This window comes from Lutra lutra, chromosome 2 (genome assembly GCF_902655055.1).
Source record: "Lutra lutra chromosome 2, mLutLut1.2, whole genome shotgun sequence".
NCBI lineage: Eukaryota > Metazoa > Chordata > Mammalia > Carnivora > Mustelidae > Lutra > Lutra lutra.
In genome coordinates this window covers 171,592,454-171,615,333 of record NC_062279.1, presented here as the reverse complement: position 1 = coordinate 171,615,333, position 22,880 = coordinate 171,592,454, and the positions used below count along the sequence as shown (strand labels likewise).

The 22,880-nt window shown below is 36.3% G+C and overlaps 1 protein-coding gene across 1 annotated transcript in view; it reads left to right on the top strand.

The window, feature by feature from the left end:
- ARAP2 (ArfGAP with RhoGAP domain, ankyrin repeat and PH domain 2) overlaps positions 1 to 22,880 on the top strand; it is a 187,313-nt gene that overhangs the window by 130,325 nt on the left and 34,108 nt on the right. The window contains 3 exon segments of the mRNA XM_047719085.1: positions 1,340 to 1,414; positions 5,008 to 5,125; positions 13,529 to 13,657. Coding sequence (XP_047575041.1) covers positions 1,340 to 1,414; positions 5,008 to 5,125; positions 13,529 to 13,657 — 322 coding nt within the window.

The following is a 22,880-nucleotide window of genomic DNA, read 5'->3' as shown; positions in this document are numbered from 1 at the left end:
CCGTTTGAATTTCTTAGGTATTCTTGTTTTGGCTTCTATGAGTCCTTTGTGTTTGCGTTTTTAATTTTTAAAATGTGTCCTTCCTTCCTGGAGAGTTGTTTATGCAAACACAGTGAAAAGTAGAAATATCAACTGTATCTTTTCTTCCCTTGAATTTTTGTGTAGCATCGAAAGTGAGGAAGAAAAATTGGAAATAAGCTTTTCTAAGTCTCTACTGCCAGTATAATTAAGAACTTCCTCAAAGTACATTTTTAATGTTCTCCTCACTAATTTCTTCATCAGGTTTTACTTTTAGGCAAATTTATCTTCGGGATGACTGTTTCTCCAATACAATCATTTTTTAAAATTGGGAGATACTGGGGCGCCTGGGTGGCTCAGTGGGTTAAGCCGCTGCCTTCGGCTCAGGTCATGATCCCAGGTCCTGGGTTCGAGCCCCACATCGGGCTTTCTGCTCGGCAGGGAGCCTGCTTCCTCCTCTCTCTCTGCCTGCCTCTCTGCCTACTTGTGATTTCTCTCTGTCAAATAAATAAATAAAATCTTTTAAAAAAAAATAAATAAATAAAATTGGGAGATACTATTTCTAAGTGGTTACATAACTTAAGGCAGTTTCTAAATAAAGCTACTCAAAATATTTTTCATAGATTCATGTGGTTTTTCATTACCCTTTTCCACATTATACTGTCGATGTACATAGCGATATCTTATGGTTTTTATTTTCTGGATTGTCTCTTCTTCATTTAATATGTCTGCTGGGATATAATAGTGACCCAAATATTGGAACACTAAATGGTTGGCTAACAATAATTAAAATAAAAACTTCTCTTTTCATCTACTTTATTCTTTATACTTCACTTTTTTTTCTTTGCTAAATATATTTTCTCTATTTTAGTTTAATATAGCTCCAAGCTAATTTATCCTCAAATGTCAGTTTTTGGACGTATCTCTTTGAAAATTTAGCAACACCTTTTTTCCCTTTTTATTATTGTTATTGTACCCACACTATAGCTTAGAGCAAGTTACATGTGGATCATTTTCACTTCTCATTTTGTTTATCCTATTAACACACATGGTGATGGCTCTTACAACTTCTGTTGTTGACGTCAGCATATTCCTTCTCATTGTAGCCAGATTCATTATTTTACTAAGAATATAAGAGTATTCAGGATATTAAACTCTTGATTAAGAGATGGAAAAAAGAAATGGCCATTTGTGTAGATTCCTTCTCAGCTGCATCTGGAAAATGGGTATTAACAGGCTCATTTCACTATTATGAAATATTTGGCTTTGTGTCTTAAGTGTCATACTTATATTTGCTATTTTCACATTTGCCCCTTTCTAGGTTTCCCAGGCTGGAGATTTGTTAATTGAAGTGTATGTAGAAAGGAAGGAACCTGACTGCAGTATTATAATTCGGGTGAGTCCTAAAGATGTATGTAAAGAGTACTTTTGGAAGTTGCAAGTATTAATATGCATTAATTTGTATATCTTGAATTTTCCATTATTTCTCATATTTTACCTGTCCAGTTAAAAAAATGACTGATTTATAGGATTGACATTTTATTCCAGTATCCTCCAGAAAGTCCATGTTTTAGTCATTTGGAAAGAGAACATCTTAGGTGCTTTACGTTATGGTTAAGATTTTCTCTAGGTTCTAGGAAAAAAACCTGACTTCAAATACTTGTTCCTCTCCTTTCTAGTATCTTAGCATTAGGCAAGTTAACTTACTCTGAGTTGCAATCATCTCACCTATAAAATGAGGAAAATTAAAGTATTTACATCATATCATTAATGTGAGTCCTCAACAGGATACTGCTTATAAAACAATTGCTTGGCACATAAGTGTTTAATAAATAATCGATACTACTAGTCGATATTATTTTTATTATTTATTAATGGTCTTCCACTCTTGTATTCTAGACTAACTTCCTATCTTCCAATTGATTTGAATATTGGAGAACTTGTCTTTTTTGAGAATATAAATTTTTTTTTTCTTTTTTTCTGAATTAAAAGTGTCCTTCTTGTTCTCCCCTTCTGTGTTTCATCAGCCTTAGGGAGGGTAACAGTGATAATTCAGATTCCTACTCAGTTAAGACTACATTCTCTGTGTGAGGAAGACATTCTGCCATCTAAAGTCCAATGTTTAAATAGAGTCATATCTTTCTGGACTTTAGTTTTGTTAAATACATTGTAATATTCATTTATATTTTTTAATGATTCCATATTGTGTCTCTGTGGCAGTGGTTAACTCACTTATAACATGGAGTGAACTACTACAGTCATAAGTCCCTAAGAGCAGGAGCCTTGCCACTCATTGGCCACATCAAATTTCTTATGCTGAACGTGGTATGCTGGTAATAGGGGACACAAGGAAGTAGTACAGATAATCAGCACAAGTTCATCACTAATGCGAGAAGAGGTATTCAAAGCACATGACTTAGCTCCACCTACACACTCTTTAGTAGCTCATTTTAATTTTATCTTACTGGCAAGACCATAATACAAATTACTAAAATTGAGCAAAATTCTTATTTAAGTATATGTATATAAAGGACTGTCAGTTTCACCTTTAACAACTCCAAATTCTCTTAATTTTTTTTATTTTTATTTTTTTAATGATTTTATTTATTTATTTGACAGAGAGAGCGAGAAAGGGAATACAAGCAGGGGGAGTGGGAGAAGGAGAAGCAGGCTTCCCGCTGAGCAGGGAGCCTGACACAGGCTGCATCCCAGGACCCTGGGATCATGACCTGAGCCACAGGCAGATGCTTAACAACTGAGCCACCCAGGCTTCCCTCCAAGTTTTCTTTAAAAACATAACAAAAACCATGTAAAAATAATCATTAACATTTTTTTCATGCTTCAGACTTTAGAAAACTCTTCAGTTATATTTATTTCAGCTGGTCATTACCTCAGCCCCAAGAGGCCGGTGAAGCAAGTAATGTCTCAAGTTCACATGAATACAAACTGGGAATTAAATAAGTGTTAAAGCCAGAACACATACTTTGACCATCATATTCCTAACCTGATGATCATCATACTGATTTGTATATTCCTTGGAGTAATAATTTCCAAAGCATGCTTTGGGTAGTTCTAGTAGTTCTGGGGGTTCCCTGTCCTTGGGAGTCTTCTGGGATAAGGAATGGAGTTCCGGTTTTCCATTCCTTGGTCAACCTCCTTCACAGTTTAGTGTCTTAATAATTTATTATTTTAAGAAAGGGTTATGCTTCTTTAAAAAATGTTAAAGCCGGGGCGCCTGGGTGGCTCAGTGGGTTAAAGCCTCTGCCTTCGGCTCAGGTCATGGTCTCAGGGTCCTGGGATCGAGCCCCACATCGGGCTCCTTGCTCATCAGGGAGCCTGCTTCTCCCTCTGCCTCTGCCTGCCATTCTGTCTGCCTGTGCTTGCTCTCTCTCCCTCTCTCTCTTGACAAAAAAAAAAAAAAAAAAAAAAAAAGTTAAAGCCATTCAGGTGAACAGCATTATTGAAATGCTTCATCCAATGTTTCTACTACTAAAGTTTTCCAATTTTCCCAGATAGTGAGGTTTTATTCTTTGAAGATTATATTTCATTTGGCTTTTAAAAATAGAAACCAGTAGACTTTATTGTATCATTCATACATTCTGAAGAATGTTACACATTCCACAAAAAGTCCAGAAGAGAGACTGTAGATGATAACTGTAAGAAAGTGTGTTTTATGTTACTTATATAAGTGCGAATGCTTTTGCTTATGATTGGTACTGGACAGGAGAAATGGTAATGAGCACATTATTATTTTTTTTTTTTAAAGATTTTATTTATTTGTCAGAGAGAGAGGAGAGCGAGCGAGCACAGGCAGACAGAATGGCAGGCAGAGGGAGAAGCAGGCTCCCCGCCAAGCAAGGAGCCCGATGTGGGACTCGATCCCAGGACCCCGGGATCATGACCTGAAGCGAAGGCAGCTGCTTAACCAACTGAGCCACCCAGGCGTCCCAGCACATTACTTTTTGAAGAAATGTTTAAATCGGGCCATACTTTCACTGAAATGTGCAAACTAGGTTGCAGTTGCAGTATCCCAATGTTTAAAACATCTTCTGTTTGTTTAGCATTAGAACTAAAATCATATTGAAGAAAGTCACTTGCTTTTGTCTAGTATGCCTTTAAGAATGGTTAAAAAGGGACGCCCTGGGTGGCTCAGTTGGTTGGACGACTGCCTTCGGCTCAGGTCATGATCCCCGGGTCCCGGGATCGAGTCCCACATCAGGCTCCCAGCTCCATGGGGAGTCTGCTTCTCCCTCTGACCTTCTCCTCGCTCATGCTCTCTCTCACTGTCTCTCTCTCAAATAAATAAATAAAATCTTTAAAAAAAAAATGGTTAAAAAAAAAGAAAGAAAGAAAGAAACCAGTCAGAATTGCCTAAAGTCCCTGAAGAAGATGGTGTGGTTATGCCATGGCCGGAGGCTTTGGGACTCTTGTGGAACTGACCTCAGGGCTGGCACGGCAGACTCTGCCCTCTGCCCTGAAATCCCGGCTCCAGCTTGCTCCCGTATCCCACCATCTGTCACTGGCACGACAGGGCACACCACAGCCCACTAAAACCCTGGAGCTTTTTGGCATGGTAGACAGCAGTCGATTGTGTATAATTCAGGGCCCAGACCGAATAAACCAAACCGCTGTGAACTCTTGATTACTGAACTGATGAGTAAAAATTTTTAGTCCTGGAGTACCCTTAGATTCATTGGTGAATCCTTCCTTGAGTGATCTGAATGGCTCACTAAGTGAGGAAAAAAAAAATTCTTCCTGATTATGTCTTTACTGTAATATCTTTTTGCACTCACATTAAAATGTATTCTACTTTATGGAGAAGAACTGAACAGGCTGTTTTTCTGTGTGCTTAGAGAAGCTAGGTAAGCATACTAAGTAAGAAACTTAGAGCATCATAAGTTGGTAGATGGGGTGAGTACTGTTGGCGCTGTCATTAGGTGACTTCTGTGTGTGACATACATTCTTGAAGGAATTTTGCCTCTCTTATAGATATCTCCTGTGATGGAAGCAGAGGAATTAACTAATGATATATTAGCAATAAAAAATATAATTCCTATGAAAGGTGATATCTGGGCCACATTTGAAGTCATTGAAAACGAAGAGCTAGGTAAGTGATTTTCATGCTAAGATTCTTAAATTCCTTATAGTGTGAAGAAGTGCTATTTTTGTGACAAGTCATTACAGACGTGTTTTTTTAAAGATTAACATCTCATTTTGAATTCCCTTCTACCTCTGTGCATGTGTTAATATGTTATTGCCACTTGAGAGTGCCCCTCCTATGATTTTACTCATCTTGATAATTATTTTCTGACTATAAAAATACAGTGCAAACATTAGGCATCTATGTTGCTGCTTTATGAAATAGGCCTTTGTTTAGAAGAACAAGCAGTTTGATTTGTAACCATATTTTAAAATGTTTTTTTGTTTTTTTGTTTTTTTTTAAGATTTTTATTTATTTATTTGATAGAGATCACAAGTAGTCAGAGAGGCAGGCAGAGAGAAAGGGAAGCAGGCTACCTGCTGAGCAGAGAGCCGGATGCGGGGCTTGATTCCAGGACCCCAGGATCATGACCTGAGCCGAAGGCAGAGGCTTAACCCACTGAGCCACCCAGGCGCCCCTGTAACCATATTTTAAATGGCCACCCACCTCATTCCTGTATGCTACTCTTTTAACAAAAACAGAGAATGTTGTCAACATTCTCTTTTGTCATTCTCTTTTGCCACAGAGTGGGCAAAACTCGGCTTTGTTTTAAGCCGAGTGGAAGCTTTTTTTTGAGGGGGTGGGCTTTTTCCCTGTCCTCTCTCCGTCTTCAGTGGAGTGGATCAGATATTTTGTCATCTTTTATCTCAGAGACGGAAGGATGGAGAGAGCTTTCAAAACACCTTGACTACCCCAGTAGTCAAATGCTGAATAAGCTTTACATTCTAATGACACTATTTGGTTGTAAAGACCTCTAGTAGGAAAAAAAAAAAGAAAGATGCAGAATGTCTTTGTACCTTGACCATCTGTCTAGCTGATACCTACAAGGTCTTGGGACCCTTTCAAGTATAGTTGTCAAACTGCCAAAAGTAAAATCTTGCCACCTGCAAGCTCAAGATAAAAATTAAATTCAATGTCAAAATACCCCATCGTGTATCATTAGGAGTTTTGCAGTCAATGTTAGAATGAAATGGGTTGTCAGATACTTTGTCTTTCATTAGTTCATCTTGATGTTTTCATATCTTTTTACAGTGTGTGATTCTTTAAAAATCTAATTTGTATTAAAATTTGTATTGTAATTTGTATTTAAAAATCTATTTTGTATTAAAAAGTAAATTTTTAAATAGTCATTGTCAAGAGTCCATGACTCCATGCTTTGGTGGTGTTCACATTGTGTCTCCCCATACTCAGTCACTCCATTTACAGGAGATGGTCTAGTGGATGATCACTATGAATGCCCCCCTCAACCTAGCTTCCAAGCCCACTTGATTTGGTTCAGGCTTTACTTGTCCTTTCTGTAGAGTTTATTGTTAATTATGATTCCCTTTCCTTTTGAAGGTCTTCACTCTGTTTTTGACACTGCATGGATTCTCCAACCTGGCTTTCTAATAGTTTTATCTCATTTGTCAGTTCTTTTTGGTCTATCCCTTTAGTGGTAGGTTTCTACTGACCCAATCTCCTTTGCCATCTTTTCTTATTTAACATGTTCTTTTATAGATAATCCCTTCCTTCTTTGTACTTGCCTTCTTTGTACTCACTTTCATGAGCTGGTGTTTCCCCAATGAGTCTTTATTTTCCCCCATCTGGGCTAACAGTTGACCTCCTTTAAAACCCATACTAAGGGTTCCTTTGCACTTTGTCTCATCTTACAGTGCCCATCATATGGATTTATATTTATCTCTTGGGAGCTCCTTGGAAGGAAGAGGGATCTTTCTTTTTTCTATCTCTGGTGTCTGGCGTAGTGCCTTGGACATATTTGCCAGATGATTAAAATCTACTGAACAAGTGAAGCACAGTCTTTGCATTATTGTAGGTATATGGATGGTGCAGGCTTTTGCTTTTTTGTTGTTTCATTTTAGGGAAAGGGGGTAGGTCATTAGCTTCATCATATTTGTGAGTAAAAGATAACTCTTACTGCCAAAAGTTTCTAAAATTACAAATAAAATCATATTGTTCCATTGTTTGAAACCCTTTCCTAATTTCCTCATTGCCTATCCTTCATTATTCAAATAACCTCAAATAACCTTTTCTCCATGATGATGTATAGATGAACATAGTTCTTCTCACTGAGCTTTTTCTGATTACTAGTTTATCATCTATAATACTGCACATTATCTAAGTTGTAGAATAGTAATGTGTATATATCTGGTTCTTTTAGATCCTATTTTTTTTTTTTTTAGGACATTTACCATGTTTTTTAGACTCTTATATCTGTCACTACCTCTAGTATAATGCATTGATGTGGAATATACCCCACAAATATCTTGTTAACTGAGGTGGAACAAAAATAGGTGCATTCTGAACTTGAGCGACTTGGACTGTTGCTCTTTGGATTAGATGTATCAAAATGTGGAAGGTACATGGAGTGATTTCTGCTTACAGATTAGGAATCACTAGGAGATCTCATGGCCCAGTTCAGCTCTTAGACAGCTGATTGTTTACTATATGCTTCTGTTCCTGTTTTTATTAGCAGATCCACAGCAGAATCATCAATCATGGATTTGGGGGTAGCCATCCTCTCCCCACTACTCTTAACTCTCTCAAGGATTGAATCAAAGCAGATCCCTGTGTCACATCATTGGAGCTCTGTGCCTTTGGGCATTGGCATTCCTGACTGAGAGGAGCGAGAAGAAAGAATTAGGATAGATAGGAATTCTATATAGCTAGAAGAGAGATTTCGGTATATCTGGAAATATCATTGCTGGATTTCTCTTGGAAAATGAAAGGTTGCTTACTCTGAAAAGTGACTGAGTATCAACTTGCATATGACAATTAGTACATCACAAATATAACATTGGATTGGTTGTTTTTTTCTGTTTTTTGGCTCAATTAAAAAAAAAGTTTTAATGAGAATATTAAAAAAACTTAGGAGACCAAGTTGTTTGGATTCACAAATGTCTAAATATGTAATCAAAGGAACACCCCACACACCAAGAAAAAAGACATTTAATGGAGTTAAGAATTCAGATTTGATATGGTTTTAATATTTGTCCACCCATTAAGTAGAACTCATTGGAAGAGAAAGCTAAGATCATTTTTACTGCTCCTAAGGGAGCGATGCTGGGAGAGCAGCAGAGGCGCCTGTGATTGTGCTGGCTTACTGAAGCAGATGGGAACCTGTGTGCTCCGCCTGACCTTCTGAAATGTTAAAAGCTTTATTTCTAGTAACTTGCAGGGAAGAGAAAGTGAAATATAAAAAGAAGATAAAAGTGAAGGCGTTGGCAGTCACAAGATTGTAGCTGATAGGAAGAATGTCAGCAGGTAATTGCTGCTTTTTTCAAATGTAAATATAAATTCCCCCAAGTAACAAAGTAACCAAAAATAAATAGATAGCTAGATAGGTAAATAGGTAAGTAAGTGAATCAGAAGTGCTGGATTTTATTTTAGGTGTCAGTAAATTTTAAAGCAATAGTTTTCTACCCTAACTTATCCAGTGCCCCTTTTTTATAATAATAATTTTGTAATGTTCCCTTTACCCTTCTGAGATAATTTATTATACTTACTTTTTTTTTTTTTTAAGATTTTATTTATTTTTTTTGACAGGAGAAACACATGGAGCGAGGCAATGGACGCAGGGGGAATGGGAGAGGGAGAAGCAGGCTACCTGCTGAGGAGGGAGCCAGATGGGGGGCCCCATCCTAAGATGCTGGGATCATGACCTGAGCTGAAGGCAGAGGCTAAGCTTAATGACTGAGCCACCCAGGCCACCCCTATTATACTTACTTTTAAACAAATTAATATATTTCCCTAATTATATAAAAACGACAGGAAAATATATATTGTGTAAATGCTCAGACACTCCTAGATGGCTTGCAGATAATGAACATAGATTCTTAAATCAATCTAATAAATGGAATTACCATGGATGCGACAACTACAACGCAGACCGAAGCATGTCCATTTGTGACTCCTGTATTATCGGCATCATTACTGTCATTGGTGAAATACTTTCTCAGTCCATTTGGGCTGTTCTAACCATTCTGTAGACTGGGGGCTTATAAACAGTAGAAATTATTTTTCACAGTTCTGGAGGCTGGGAAGTTTCACAAGATCAAGGTGACAGCAGATTCAGTGTCTGGTGAGAGCCTGCTTCCAGCTTCATTGAAGGCTGTCTTTTCCCTGTGTTCTCACATGGTGGAAGGGAGCTCTTTGGGGTCTCATTTATTTTAAAAGGGCACTAACCCCACTCATGAGGGCTCTGTGCCCATGACCTCCAAAATGCCCTACCTTCCAATACTGTCACATCGGAGATTAGGTTCTGACAAAGAGTCATCTTGTTTTGCTTTTATGGTAGTCAGATTGATGGAAAAATGTCATATTAAAACCATATAAATATTTTGAGAATTTATATGTAAAGTTGTTAGATTCTAGGCTCAATTTATGAATTGGTTTTCCCTCTAAATGAATGTCTGATGGGACATTTGAAATTTGTACTGGATAAAGAAAAGTCATTCTTTGTCTCATTCTTTGAAAGATGCAAGCGTACTTAACCCCTGCTGTCAATCACTAAGACAAGCTGAAACCCGCTGTAGGAGAACATACTGCCTTCATCTAGAGCTAACCTTCTCAGGTATGCTCTTATTATAATGTCTCATCTTAAAACTGAAGCTGTCCTCTGCAGATGTAGTCCCATATCTTCAGTGCCTTCACCTGCTGGAAAAAAAGTAAATAAATAAATAACAACCCCAGGGACCTCGTTTAAGTAGGCTTCTGGACTGAGAAGTTCAAGTTTGTGAAGCGGTTCTGTTCTCAGAAGCAGCATCACCACAAAGTGTTTTCTTGTTTCTTCCTCATAGTTACTGTGATGCAGAAGATCTGTTCATTTTTGATCAGGATTCTTTCCAGCCCGTCTCCTGATAATACGGAAAGTGCTTTCACCCTCTGAGTGTGGACAGGACAGAGCAAAACTTGCATAGCTCTTAGGTTTTAACTACTGAGGGAATCATCATCGTTTCAGGAAATCCTGTGTCATTTCTGCCAAAAATTTAAGGACAGTACCTGTTATTTGGAGTGGAAAATGAATAGTTCTTTATTTAATAAGGGAGGCCAGGTTATTCTCTGAACCTGATTTTCAGATATTGATAATGTGATTTACCTCGCTAAATAACCTTTTGTTTTCAAGTAACCTTTTCTTCTTCATAACCTTTTCTTCTCAAGTAACTACACTGAATTTTCAGCAATATTTAAGCTATAGATAGTATGCAGCTGAGTTATTTATTTCTAGTAATGCCCTAATGCCAGATGATGTGCATCCCATATAATCTATCATGACAGATGGTTGCAAATGGAACTATAAATACAAACTTATTTATTTGTAGGAATTTATATTCCAGCAGTGTTTAATGTCTCACTTGTTCCTGCCTCCTATCTCTTCAGGTGGATTTTAATGCCATTTTATAAAGGTAGCACTTGAAAGACTAATAAATACTTATCTTTTCATCTCATGCTTCAGCTCTTGCTTTTATGTAGGAATTTGGATCTTCAGGATTTTCATTCTTCTGAAGTATTTCATACAGTGATACTGATGAGAAAAACATACTTGACAAATTTTTGGCAAATCTGTATTTACTTCTGTATCTATGGTGTCAGTTATACTGTGATTTCAGTATAACTAAGAACACTTTAGAGCTGTAGTATCTGCTTGTCGTAGTGACCCTCTTTAATACAAATGTTCTGATACTCAGAAGTCTCATTACCAATTTAATATTGTAAGAAAGAAAAAGGAGCTTTTATTTCACTCCAAATACTGTTTTCCAGTTAGGAATAGAATTCTCATTTCTAAACCAGCTGTGGGTTCATCGGTTTCCCTGAGTGCAGGATGTTGAAACTTTCTTGGTGTTATTTCCTAACCATCTTCTCACCAAGGATAGGCAAGATACCTTGTTTGGTCCTCAAAAAAATCTTAGCAAGTTGATGCTTTTTTTCCCCAAATTACATGTGAGAAGATCATTATGTGGGACTTTACACAGTTTCCCAAAATAAAACTGAAGTTTGGCATTTAAAAATATTGGGCTTAAAAGTAAGGTAGATTTGAGGTTCAAATCTTTGTTCTTCCATTGAACCAGCTAGGGTTTGACTTTAGGCAAGTTGACTCTAATCTTTGGGTTTCTTTACATGTAAAATATGAATGATACCTAATAAAGTGTGCTGAGCAGATTAAAAGTGATTATATATAATATCTGATTCATAGTTATTCCAGAAATGGCAACTGTTAATTGTATCAGTGGTGTCCCAGAGATTGCAAGTAGTAGAACCAAGGATTAGGTAATGCCAAATGTAAAGAGAGTGCCCATTCTATCACTAGTCGTTTTTTTTTTTTTTTAATACAGTAATCTAATTATAGCCTCCATTAATAGAAGACAATCATTATGGAGTAATCAAAATCGAATTTATAACTTGGGCAGTTTGTGGGAAATTATTATTTTTGTCAAACCTTTCAGAAAATTACTGGAATTAGTGGTGCCTGGGTGGATCAGTTGGTTAACATTGTCTTCAGGTTATGATAGGGTCCTGGATCTAACCCCAGTCTGGTTTCTTGCATCTCTCTCTTCCTCTGCCCCTACCCCCCAACTCATGCTCGTTTGCTCTCTCTTACTCAAATAAATAAAATCTTTTTAAAAAATTACTTGAAGAAAAAATGGAATTGATAAAGCACAGAAGGTTTTGTCTGATTTTACAAAGAATTTTGTTTGCTGATTCATTTACAAATATTTTCTATTCATTATAGGCCACCAGAGAAATTCACAAGATACTTTATTCCTTAAGTATTTATTGAATGTCTGTTATGTACTTATCAGTCTGCTGTGTACAGAGGATATATTTGTAAATAAAAGGCAGATTCGCCTTTAAGATGTATGGCTTATTTGCTCATTTTTGTTGTTTTTTGTGTGTGTGGTTTTGGTAATTGCTATCATCATACTGAGTAGGCTTGCTCCAATAAGCATAGAATTCAGGCTGCATTTTCTCATACTGAACAGTAAGCACAAATCTGTTTCTTTAAACTGGAATCAGAAAAATTTGTTTTCTTTTTCTGTGGACCTAAGGTTATTGATAAGTTCTGGAATGCTGTGGTCATAGCAGGGGAGATCAGGATTAAGGAGGATGTGATATATTTGGTCATTTTACTTTTGATCTTATCACCAATTAAAATATCATGGTTCCTGTATGAGTATGATGCTTTGACATGCTCTTTCTTGTTTGTCATTAGCATTCTTACTTCAGCTGAAAATGAACAGCCAGAATGCTGTGCTCTTTGTATTTAGGAAGGGATGAAAGAGTTGGATTGACTTATACACGGCTATGATCCTGAGAAGGCCACATCAGCATCTTTGTGTTAAAGCTGATGTTCTTGATATTTCAGTCATGCCATTCTCAGGGTACTGTGAAAAGTTTTGAATTTCCTTTTTTTCCGAGCATATGTTTCTGCTATAACATTTTATTAACTGATTGCCCTATTTTGATCAGGAAAAAACCTTCTATGAACCTTTGATTGTAATTGTAAAAACCAGGTGTTTTTCACTCTATGCTAAAAATTTGTGATATATTTAAAAATATGATTGCCTAAAACAAAACATATGAATGAGTATTTATCAAGGAGAAGTCTGTAAGATGTCATTAACTTCTTGATTTTAGACTATCGTATCAAAAGTTACTATATGATATTGCCACATATTTCTGATTGATATTTTCACTAGTGGACATAAATGACTTAGTAGTATTTTATGACTCTTTTCATCTATTCTCTGTTGAAGGCATATTTTATAAATTCATATTAATTGACTGTGGTAGTTTCAGCTCTAAATTGTTCATTGGTATTGATCAGAAATTATAGCATGCTACTCATGTTGGGATAAACAAAGGTTATTACTTACTACTGAACAAAATTAACTTTGCTAGTCCTTTTACAGTTAATTACTTGCATATATAAATAGCTTTCCATAAGCAAACCAGAATGTTACCTGAATTAAAAAGAGGATGGTATAAGAAACTGGTTTCTTTTACAAAAGGGTAGCATTATTTCTGAGATTTTATCTAAAGGATAGTACCTCTGATTTTTTTTTTTTTTTTCAAAAGCTGAGTAACAGATGTCCCTGCACAGATTCATTTATACAATAAATTAAATTTCATCATATGCTTAATGGTGTTCTACGTGTTAAGGTCTCTTATATGTAGTTCTAGCATTGTTATTGTATAACATAAGATGTGGTTATATTTTTTGTTGCGTACAGATCTATTTTAAAGGATTTTTAAAAATTTATAAAAACTGACTTTTTTTTTTTTTTCAATTTGATTTGGTTTTATTTTTTGCAGAACGTCCTCTTCACTACACAGAAAATGTGTTGGAACAGGTGCTTCGGTGGAGTTCATTATCTGAACCTGGCTCTGCTTATCTTGTGGTGAAGAGATTCTTAACCATTGATACAATTAAACACTATAATGGTAGGTATTGTTATTTCACATTGCAACTACAATTGAAACTTCAAGTGGCTAAAGGATACTGATCATGGCATAAGTATTATGTAATAATGTAAAAAAAAAAATTGGGAAACTAAATACAGAATCCACTTGATGCAGTATTGGAGGATTGGAAGGAGAATATATAGACAGGAGTCCTAAGTGCCAGATTCAGACTTTCCTGGAAAGTAGCATTCTGCTAATAGTTGGCTAATTTGACATTCCCAAGTTAAGGTTTTTATAATGAATGGTTTCTATTTTTAAAAGGACTTTTGCAGTACTTAATATGTTTTTCTAAGTTTTAAATAGATGGTGATTCTTCTTCCTGAATTATGTTTCCATTTGAAAGTTCTCTGGGCATTCAAGAAGTGCAAGTTATACAAGCTCTGAGACTGAGTGGTTGTTGGTAATTCCCACTTATTTTGGGGTGATTTGTGGGCAAAAAAAAAAAAAAAAAGGAAGTACAAAATGTTACGCTTCCAATAAGTATACTTGCCATCCATTTAGGAGAAGACATGTACACATGTAAGGTTAAATAAGTTATCTAGGACAAGGGAAACATGCCAGCCAGTCTCTGAGCCCTTGTGAACTATCAGAGAACTTTTTTTTCAAACTGATTCTTCTGTTGTCATTAACTGACAAATTAGAGAAAAGATCTTCTGCCGGCACTCTACATAAACCAACTCCGAAAGCAAAGAATTTAAGTTTTATAAGATAAAATTTACTACAGCTTTTGCAATTGATATTAATAATGACTGTTACTATCTATTTATCACATATCACTAACTGAGCTCTGTACCTAACAAAGCTCATTTCAAGTTTTTTAAAATATCCAAATGGGGAAAGAGAAGTGCACAGAAATGAAGTAATTTGCCCTAGATCATACAGTTACTAAATATTGGATTTGAGAACAGATTGGTCTGTCTTCTAATTTTATATATATGTACAGCTCTTAAATGCTATAAACCTGCTTAGAAGGATTTCAGGCTCTCCAGCTAATAGCCATAGATCAGTAAGCTCTTAATTGTACCACAGCTAATCTGATACATTCCTGATTTCACGGTAATGTCCTAGCACTAGGATAGACTGGAACAGCAGAAGTTGATTTCTCACGGTCTGGAGGCTGGAAGTCTGAGATGAAGGCACTAGCATGGTCAAGTTCTGAGAGCCATCTGCAGGATGCAGACTCCCTTTCTTCTATCTCCTCACAGGGTGGAGAGCAAAGAAAGGCAGCAAGCTCTGTTGTGACTCTTAGTAGGATGCTAGTCCTCTGGGAGAGCTCCACCCACTGACCTCATCTAATCCCATTTCCCTTCCTAAAGGCCGCACCAGGAGGTAGGGTTTCAACATATGAATTTTGGGGAACACAAACATTCAGTCTATCACGTGTCCTTTATATCTCAGATATCTGTCCTGTATCTCGTATACTTACCTGAGAGCATTTTGACAGAAGGCAAGCAGTGTCACAACTTATATGTCATTCTCGTCTTACATCTAAACAGGTATTTTCTTCTTGCTGGAGAAATTTGGCCTTTTAGAAACCATTATCTTATTTTAAATTCTTTTATTATAATTGTATCTGTTTTTGACCACATACCCACACCTCTTTGGGATTGCAGCAGAAATTTTCTCTACTCCTACAGATGTGACATGATGTAGAGCAGTAGTTCTCAGGTTGGTTCTCTTTTTGTTCCCCTGGGGACATTTGGCAATGTCTGTAGACATTTCTGAATCACAACTAGATGTTTCTGGTGTTCAGTGAGTAGGGACCGGAGATGCTGTTAATCATCCTATAAAACATAAGACAGCTCTTCACAAAGAATTATTTGGCTCCAAATATCAGGGGTGCCAATGTTGAGAATTTCCCAGTCAGATAATCTGTGAAATCTGTTCTAGCTCCTAAATTCTCTTATTTCATGTTGACACTGAGATGAAGAAATAGTATCGAGCTTATGAACCAAGACCTGTCCACATTATGAAATATATATAATAGGTTCTCATGGTTTCTTTTCTTTTAGAAAATCATCTTTTCAGGTACATTTTAATTTTTCTGGTGAGAATTTTTCTTTTCCTTTTCCAAGTATTCTTCTGAAATGTGTCTAATTTACCATGTTACAAAGTACTTGAAACCCATACCTAGACATAGTACCTTAGCTCTTGTTTGAATGCTAGTGGATTGGCCAGATGAATGAAAACAGACAAGAATAAGATCTTAAAAAGGCTGTGATATAAAAGAAAGTTTCGTGCAGGTAGGGGTGGGGGATAACCAATGCAAGAATACTATTAAGTGCCCTTGGTCTTTGATGAAAAAAACAAGAGCATACACATTGAGCTGGTTGAGAGCAGTCACATCTGAGTAGAATCCTTAAGGTTGCTTAAGGACCCAGAGAAATGGTAGAGTGGGAAACTGCGCTGGCTCTGCCTGAAACTGGGTCAGAAGATTAGGTGTCAGCATGATGCCCGCGTATTCCTGCGTGTCCTCTTCATGGGGTTGGGAGTGTGTCCTTCTGGTGTGAAAGTATCAGGCATTCGTAAGGTATAGACAAAATATCTGTATAAAAACTGGAGAGCCCAAGCAGTGGAAAGCAGGCTCAAATGATAGGATCAGGGATTTGAAGGAAATATTCTCTAGGGTAAAATGTCAACAAACTTTTGTGTTGCTCTCCCATCTCCTTCGTTCCTCTGATGGGGTGGGAGCCATAAAACACATGCCTGTGCCCTGCCCCTTCCTCTGGTTTCCAAACGAGTATCCAAATTGTAATTATAGTTTCTGTAGTTCTTTGTACCAGGAAATTATTTCTCTTTGCATGGAAAAAGAAGTGAGGTGTTAGAGTAACACCAACAGCAAATAGATTAATTGGACCATTTCATATTAGTAGTTAATGTATTTTTGGTCAAAAATAGGAGTGTCGATGCAGTAAATATTTTAAGAACTTTTTTTTTTAATCTTCTAGGCAATAAAATTTTTATAAATGTTTTTTAATTAGAGCTTGATTTATATTCAGATTGTCAAAGCAAAATAATCTCTTTCATTATGGTTTGCTCTGCATCTGTGTGAATTTAAGATTGTCATTTTAAAGCAACTCCGGCCAGTTGTTTATTTTTTTAAATCAATTTCTTAGGTCATGATTTGTTTTCCCTATAATTGTATCTTGCAGTAACCTGGAGTTTATAAATACTTCTTTTGGCATATATTTGGTGATAGATTTTAGGTTGGTTAGATATTCCGTCTACTTTGTCTCTGTCTTGGCAAATGTCTCCTAAATCAATCATAATGACCACCTACTCCAGAATCATGGCTCTGTTCATTACATCCACTGCTCCTTAAAATTGGGATCTAAAAGGAAAGGAATGAAAGTAAATCAGATGTGATTTCTCTGTCAGTTTGTTAGCAGAAAAACTGGAATCATCTCAGAAATACATTGCTCTTCATGACAGAAAAGGAATAATGTGAAGGGTTTTTCTTTCTTAATATTTTCTTACTTTAACCTGGGGAGCAAGTGGAAATTAGCAGAATTTGAAACCAGGGTAGTTGGTTGCAACCACATTTTTTCTCAGTAACAAATAGCTAATGTTTTAACATTTTGTTAAGATAAAAAGTAGTACTATCTGTGTTTTTCCATACCTGATGTCTAGTTGCCACAGATGTTACTATCTGCCTACCTGACCCTATCTCTATTCCTGTGTGTGTGTGTGTGTATGTGTTTGTATATATACATGACTTGCACTTCATTAATTGAATTTTTCTGATTTATATAACAAATCACAAGCATATAGTTTTTTACATTACATTTTCAACACCTCCTTGCTAAGTCAAAAATTTTATCAAATAAGTTTAAAGGCTTAGGGTAGTGTAGGGGTTTTTATTCCCTTAATTTTCTCATTTTATCTGAACAATTTAAAATGTTGGCATCACAAGTAGGAGTGGATTTTAAAATCATCCAACACTTAATTTCTGCTCATTCATTTAAGGTAATGAAGTAGCATACTTCACTTTTATAAAAGTATATGAGAGTAAATAAATTTTCTGTGGCCTCTACTTAGAAATCAATTTTGTGTTCTTCAAAAACAGCATTTTATTTCTTAGAAACATTTTATGCCATTGCCATTATTGTAATGAGGAGTTAACTAACTTGAAACGGAAGATAATAGTCCTCAAATTTCTTTTCTACCCCATGGATTATGATTGAGACTTTATAATAGGGAGAATAAAATTTCATTTAATTTGCCATTTAGACTTTGTCATAGCTAATCTCACTAGACTGTCTTTTGTTATCATTATCTCTTGTATTGAGTTAAGCTTCAGCATCTCTATCACAGGTAAACTATAAATGAATACTTTCTGTAAGGCTCCAGAATAAATAATTTTATGTTGCTAACGTCTTGTTTTAAGCATTAAAGATCTGTAAAATTACTCAGATAGTATGTGAGACATAGAATCAAGTTTTAATGATCTCAATGGGGAAGAAATACTTTTAAGATATAAGATGTAACTCAAATGCAGATCCCTGTGGGTTTCTAAATTTAGATTGCTGCATATGACAGATGCTTTGGAATTAAATTTGCATTAGAATAGAATAGTTCAAAATGCAACTGCTTCTGGCAAATACAAACCTGGAAAGCTACACCATTCACTATGAACTGACTTAGGAAAATAAAAGAAAATTCCAGTGAAAATAGTACAAGTCCCTAAATCATAGTCTAGCTGAAATGATTCACTTTCCATTCCCCATCAAATCTTTTTAAATCCAAATGTGTATAAACGTTGAAGGTAAGCCTTGTCCTTGTCAAATGGAAGTATCCTCTTGGAAATTGATAAATCTTTGATATTCACTATGAAGCATGAATGTTCTGACTTCTTTTAATATTGTAATTCTGTAGTGAGAAAACCAACTGGTAAGTTTCTATTAGGAATCTACCAGGCATCTACTGTGGAAAATTTGAAGGATTGTTAAGCATTATCTTTCCGCACAAGGAACAGAAAATCCAAATGTATGAAGTCTATTTAAATTCTAAGACTACAAACACAGCGTGCGGTACATGACTGCTAAGGGCCAGGAAGGGTATGGAGAGCTTTCAGGCACAGACAAGTGGTTCATTTAGTTGACTATTGACATCTCTTCCAACACTGATGTCTCCCATTTAACAAAGTATCATTTCTTCTTTAGTTTTTCATATATGGGTTATCCTCTATAACAGGACAATGTCTTATTCTTTCACTCACTCAAAGTACACATTGAGTAAACTTTTTAAACTATAAATGAACAAAACAATTTGTTAGTGGCCAAGTACCGACTGAATAGCCCAGCAGGGCCATCTCAGCTTTTTTTTTTTTTTTTTAAAGATTTTATTTATTATTTGACAGAGACAGAGATCACAAGTAGGCAGAGAGGCAGGCAGAAAGAGAGGGGGAAGCAAGCTCCCTGCTGAGCAGAGAGCCCGATGCGGGGCTGGATCCCAGGACCCTGAGATCATGACCCAAGCCGAAGGCAGAGGCTTTAACCCACTGAGCCACCCAGGCACCCTGCCATCTCAGCTTTTATTTGGTTAGTGAATGCTTCCCAAAGGAAATTAGCATCATGGTATTATTGAGAAAGCAGGATATAGTCCTCTGTTTCTTCTCTGTTTGAATGCTTTGTGAGAGATTAGGATAGGGAGTATAGAAGGGGGTTGCTGGTGGTATGACATAGGGATGGGGTCACTGAATTCTGTTTTGGATGTCTTAAGTTTTAGTTGTCAGGTGCCCAAGGGTATATTGTCTAGAAGGGATCTAAATACCCATCACTATAGACCACATTATTTGGAACATTGTTTTAGTCTTTGGAGACTATAACATCATGCAGTTGTAGTGTGAAAGTAAGAACATTAGAGTACTGAGCATGGAATTACCAGCATTAAGGCACCGGTGTATCAAAAGAGGCCCTTTGTGTGAAGGAACCTTCAGAAATGTTGCCAGAAAAGGACAGAGCAATGTCATGGAATTATCAAAGGAATAAGTTTTAGGAAAAATTGTGTTTAACAAGGTAAAATGGTACACGAAGCCAGGAAAGGTACTGGAAAATGTACTATTACTGTGGTAATGATGGTGATGGTGTTGGTGATCATGATAATAATGACCATTACTTGGAAGTGTCTCATTATAGAAAATAGAATTCTATGTTACATGTTAAGAGACTTGAATTGTAATTATAGGGCATTTGCTCCTAACCTTGTCACAAAACTTTGTGAGCCACAGTGTTCTCATTTACAAAGTGAAATCGTATTACCTATACTTCCTACTTTAGAAAGTTGTATGGGGGGATGCCTAGTGAGCTTAGTCAATAGAGCATGCAACTCTTGATCTCAGGGTTATAAGTTCAAGCCTGACACTGGGTGTAGAAATTACTTAAAAAAAAAACAACAAAAAAAAAAAACTCAGAAAAGTTGCATGAGAATCAAATGCAGTAAGATACATGAACGCTTTGGAAAGCCTAAAGTGTTACCTATGTGTTAAGAGTATGCTAAAAACAACATCGTGATTTAATATAAAAGAATATATCATTTACTATGCTAATTTTTTTTAAAGTTTATTATAATTCAGTGTAACAGTAAAAACAGAATAGAAAAGTAGTTTCTACTTTCTGTAACTTGCACTGTCAGTTATACGACATGGAATTTCTGGCACTTTTCTAGTCAATCCTTCAATAGTAATTATGTTTATAATTTTATTATTTATGGAGACTGTAATTGTAGAAGAATGTCAACGGGCTACTAGTTCTATTAAGCATTGTTTCTTCAGTACAAATAACATAAAGGAAAATAGACTGGGAATGAGTCAGGGGACGTATTTGGCTTTTTCTAAGACATAGATTACTTTCCAGCAGCTATTACCAGTTTGGTTTCTACTCAGTTGCAGAACTAAATTTTACTGAAATGAATTTTGACCGAATGTCATGCAGCAAGAACAATGTACCTGAAATTCTGCTTTCTCTACATCATAAAAAATGCACATCTTCTTTGTCACACGGTTATTTGTCTTTCCAGCCTGGCTTATTTTCCTTAGCATAATATCCTCTAGGTCCTTCAGACAAAACAAAACAAAACAACGAATAAATAAACAGTAGAATCAGACCTATAAATACAGAGAACTGGTGGTTGCCAGAGGGAAGAGGGTGGAATGGGGGAATTGAGCAAAATGATAAAGTGAGTGGGAAGTACAGGCTTCCAGTTAGAGAATGAATAATCACGGGATTAAAAGGCACAGCGTGGGTTGGGGGCACCTAGGTGGTGCAGTCAGTTAGGTATCTGACTTTGGTCTCTGCTCAGGTCATGACCTCATGTTCTTGACATCAAGCCCTGAGTCAGGCTCTGTGCTCAGCATGGAGTCTGCTCAGAATTCTCTCTCCCTCTCCCTCTGTCCCTCATGCTCATGCTTGCTCTCTCACTCTCTCTCAAATAAATGTTGTTGTTGTTGTTGTTGTTGTTTTAAAGGCATAGCATAGGGAATAGTCAGCTTATCATAATAGTGTTGTAATGGGACAGATAGTAACTATACTTTGGGGGACATAGCATAAACTTGTCAAATCATTGAATCATATACCTGAAACTAATGTAACATTGTGTATCAACTGTACTCAAAAAAGAAAAAAAGAAATATACATTCTCTATATAATCGATATCAAAGAAAAATGTGCCTAATTTTTAATTTGTAGGAAATTTTTAGCTATTAGGTAACAAATATTGCCAGTATCACGTGGTCGTGGCATGTTTTCAAGAGGATGTCTCTCCCGGGAACTGCCCATTTGCCTCCGTTACAGTTCACGGGCAGAGATGGAATAAGGAAGTTTTTCAGGTAACGTGTAGCCTTGAAGAAATAATCTTTGCTAGCAAAAGAAGGGGAACACATAGAGACCATGAAATATAGAAAAAAATGGACCTTTTTAAAATCCTGTTGTCTTGTTCAGAACATATATAAGAAATATAAGACATAACAATACATTTTAGTTACGATGCATTTACTCTGTGACAGATGGTGGGTTGAATACTTTGCATTCACCATCTCATTTATTCTTCCTAGTTAGTCTACTAGTACTTAACTAGGCCTTTACAGATGGAGAAATTAGGATATGGAGACATTACATCACTCCCTCAAGGGGACCTGCTTGTAGGTGGTGGAACAGGCATTTGAATCAAGATGTCTCCAAATCCAGGCCATATATTCTGTTGTAAGCCGCCTAGTATCCTGAAATCAGGGATAAATCAGATTTCAGTTTTTCAAACTCTTAAAAAATCAGTCTCTAAATCATCAGGACTTCGAAAGTATAGTTCTTTCCGGTTTTGCTTTCTGTAGGCTTCATAGTACAGAGGAAAATGATGTGTGTCATCTGTTAAATTCTACTTCCCCTGTCCCAAGCACTATTCTAAGTACTTTATATACTAAATCCATGGGGTATTGTAGGTGTTCCCATTTTGCAGTTGAAGAAACTAAGATTCAGAGATTACTGCCTGAGATTGGGTGTAGGATGTGGTTGTCATTAAAATTCAGTTGCAAAGTGTGCTCTCAGTTACTGTGCTATGTCAGCTCTCCCATAGGTTGGGGAGGAAAATCCAAGGTACACACTGTTTTAAAAGGCAAATATGAAACAATCATGTACTTTAAAGTAAAGTATTAAGCAAATATGGTTTATGCATTCAGGAATTAAGTTATATCTTAAAGTTAAGAGACATAAATAACAAGATTGGACTAGAATAGTTAGAAAAAATCTCTGTTATAAGTTGGGAGAAGTGGGATAGAATTTATATAGAAGCAAGAGAATGGAATTTCACTTAAATTTATTAAGGTGATCAACTTAAGTCATACATGGAGATGAGGATTAGTTTTCCAAACAGTATATTATGATCAACTGAATTTTAAATATATTTTAATTTAATATTTTATAGAGATGAGTAGGAGACGTTCAGTTCAGCCTTTTAAATGTCAGGAAAACGAGTGTAGACGTTTGGTAGTAAGAAAGTTAGTCTTTGAAGGGAGTTGGGGGGAGGGGATTAACCTGTTAAAACAGCATTTGCATAATCTGTTTTATCTATTTATTTCACAATCTGAAATCATTTGCTGGACCCATTAGAAAAGAGGATGGTGTTACAGAATCCTGGAATCTCCAGGTAGTCATAGGAAAGGCAGGGGTTAGAAGATGACATTAGGAATGAAATAGAATTGAGCCCCAAAGAG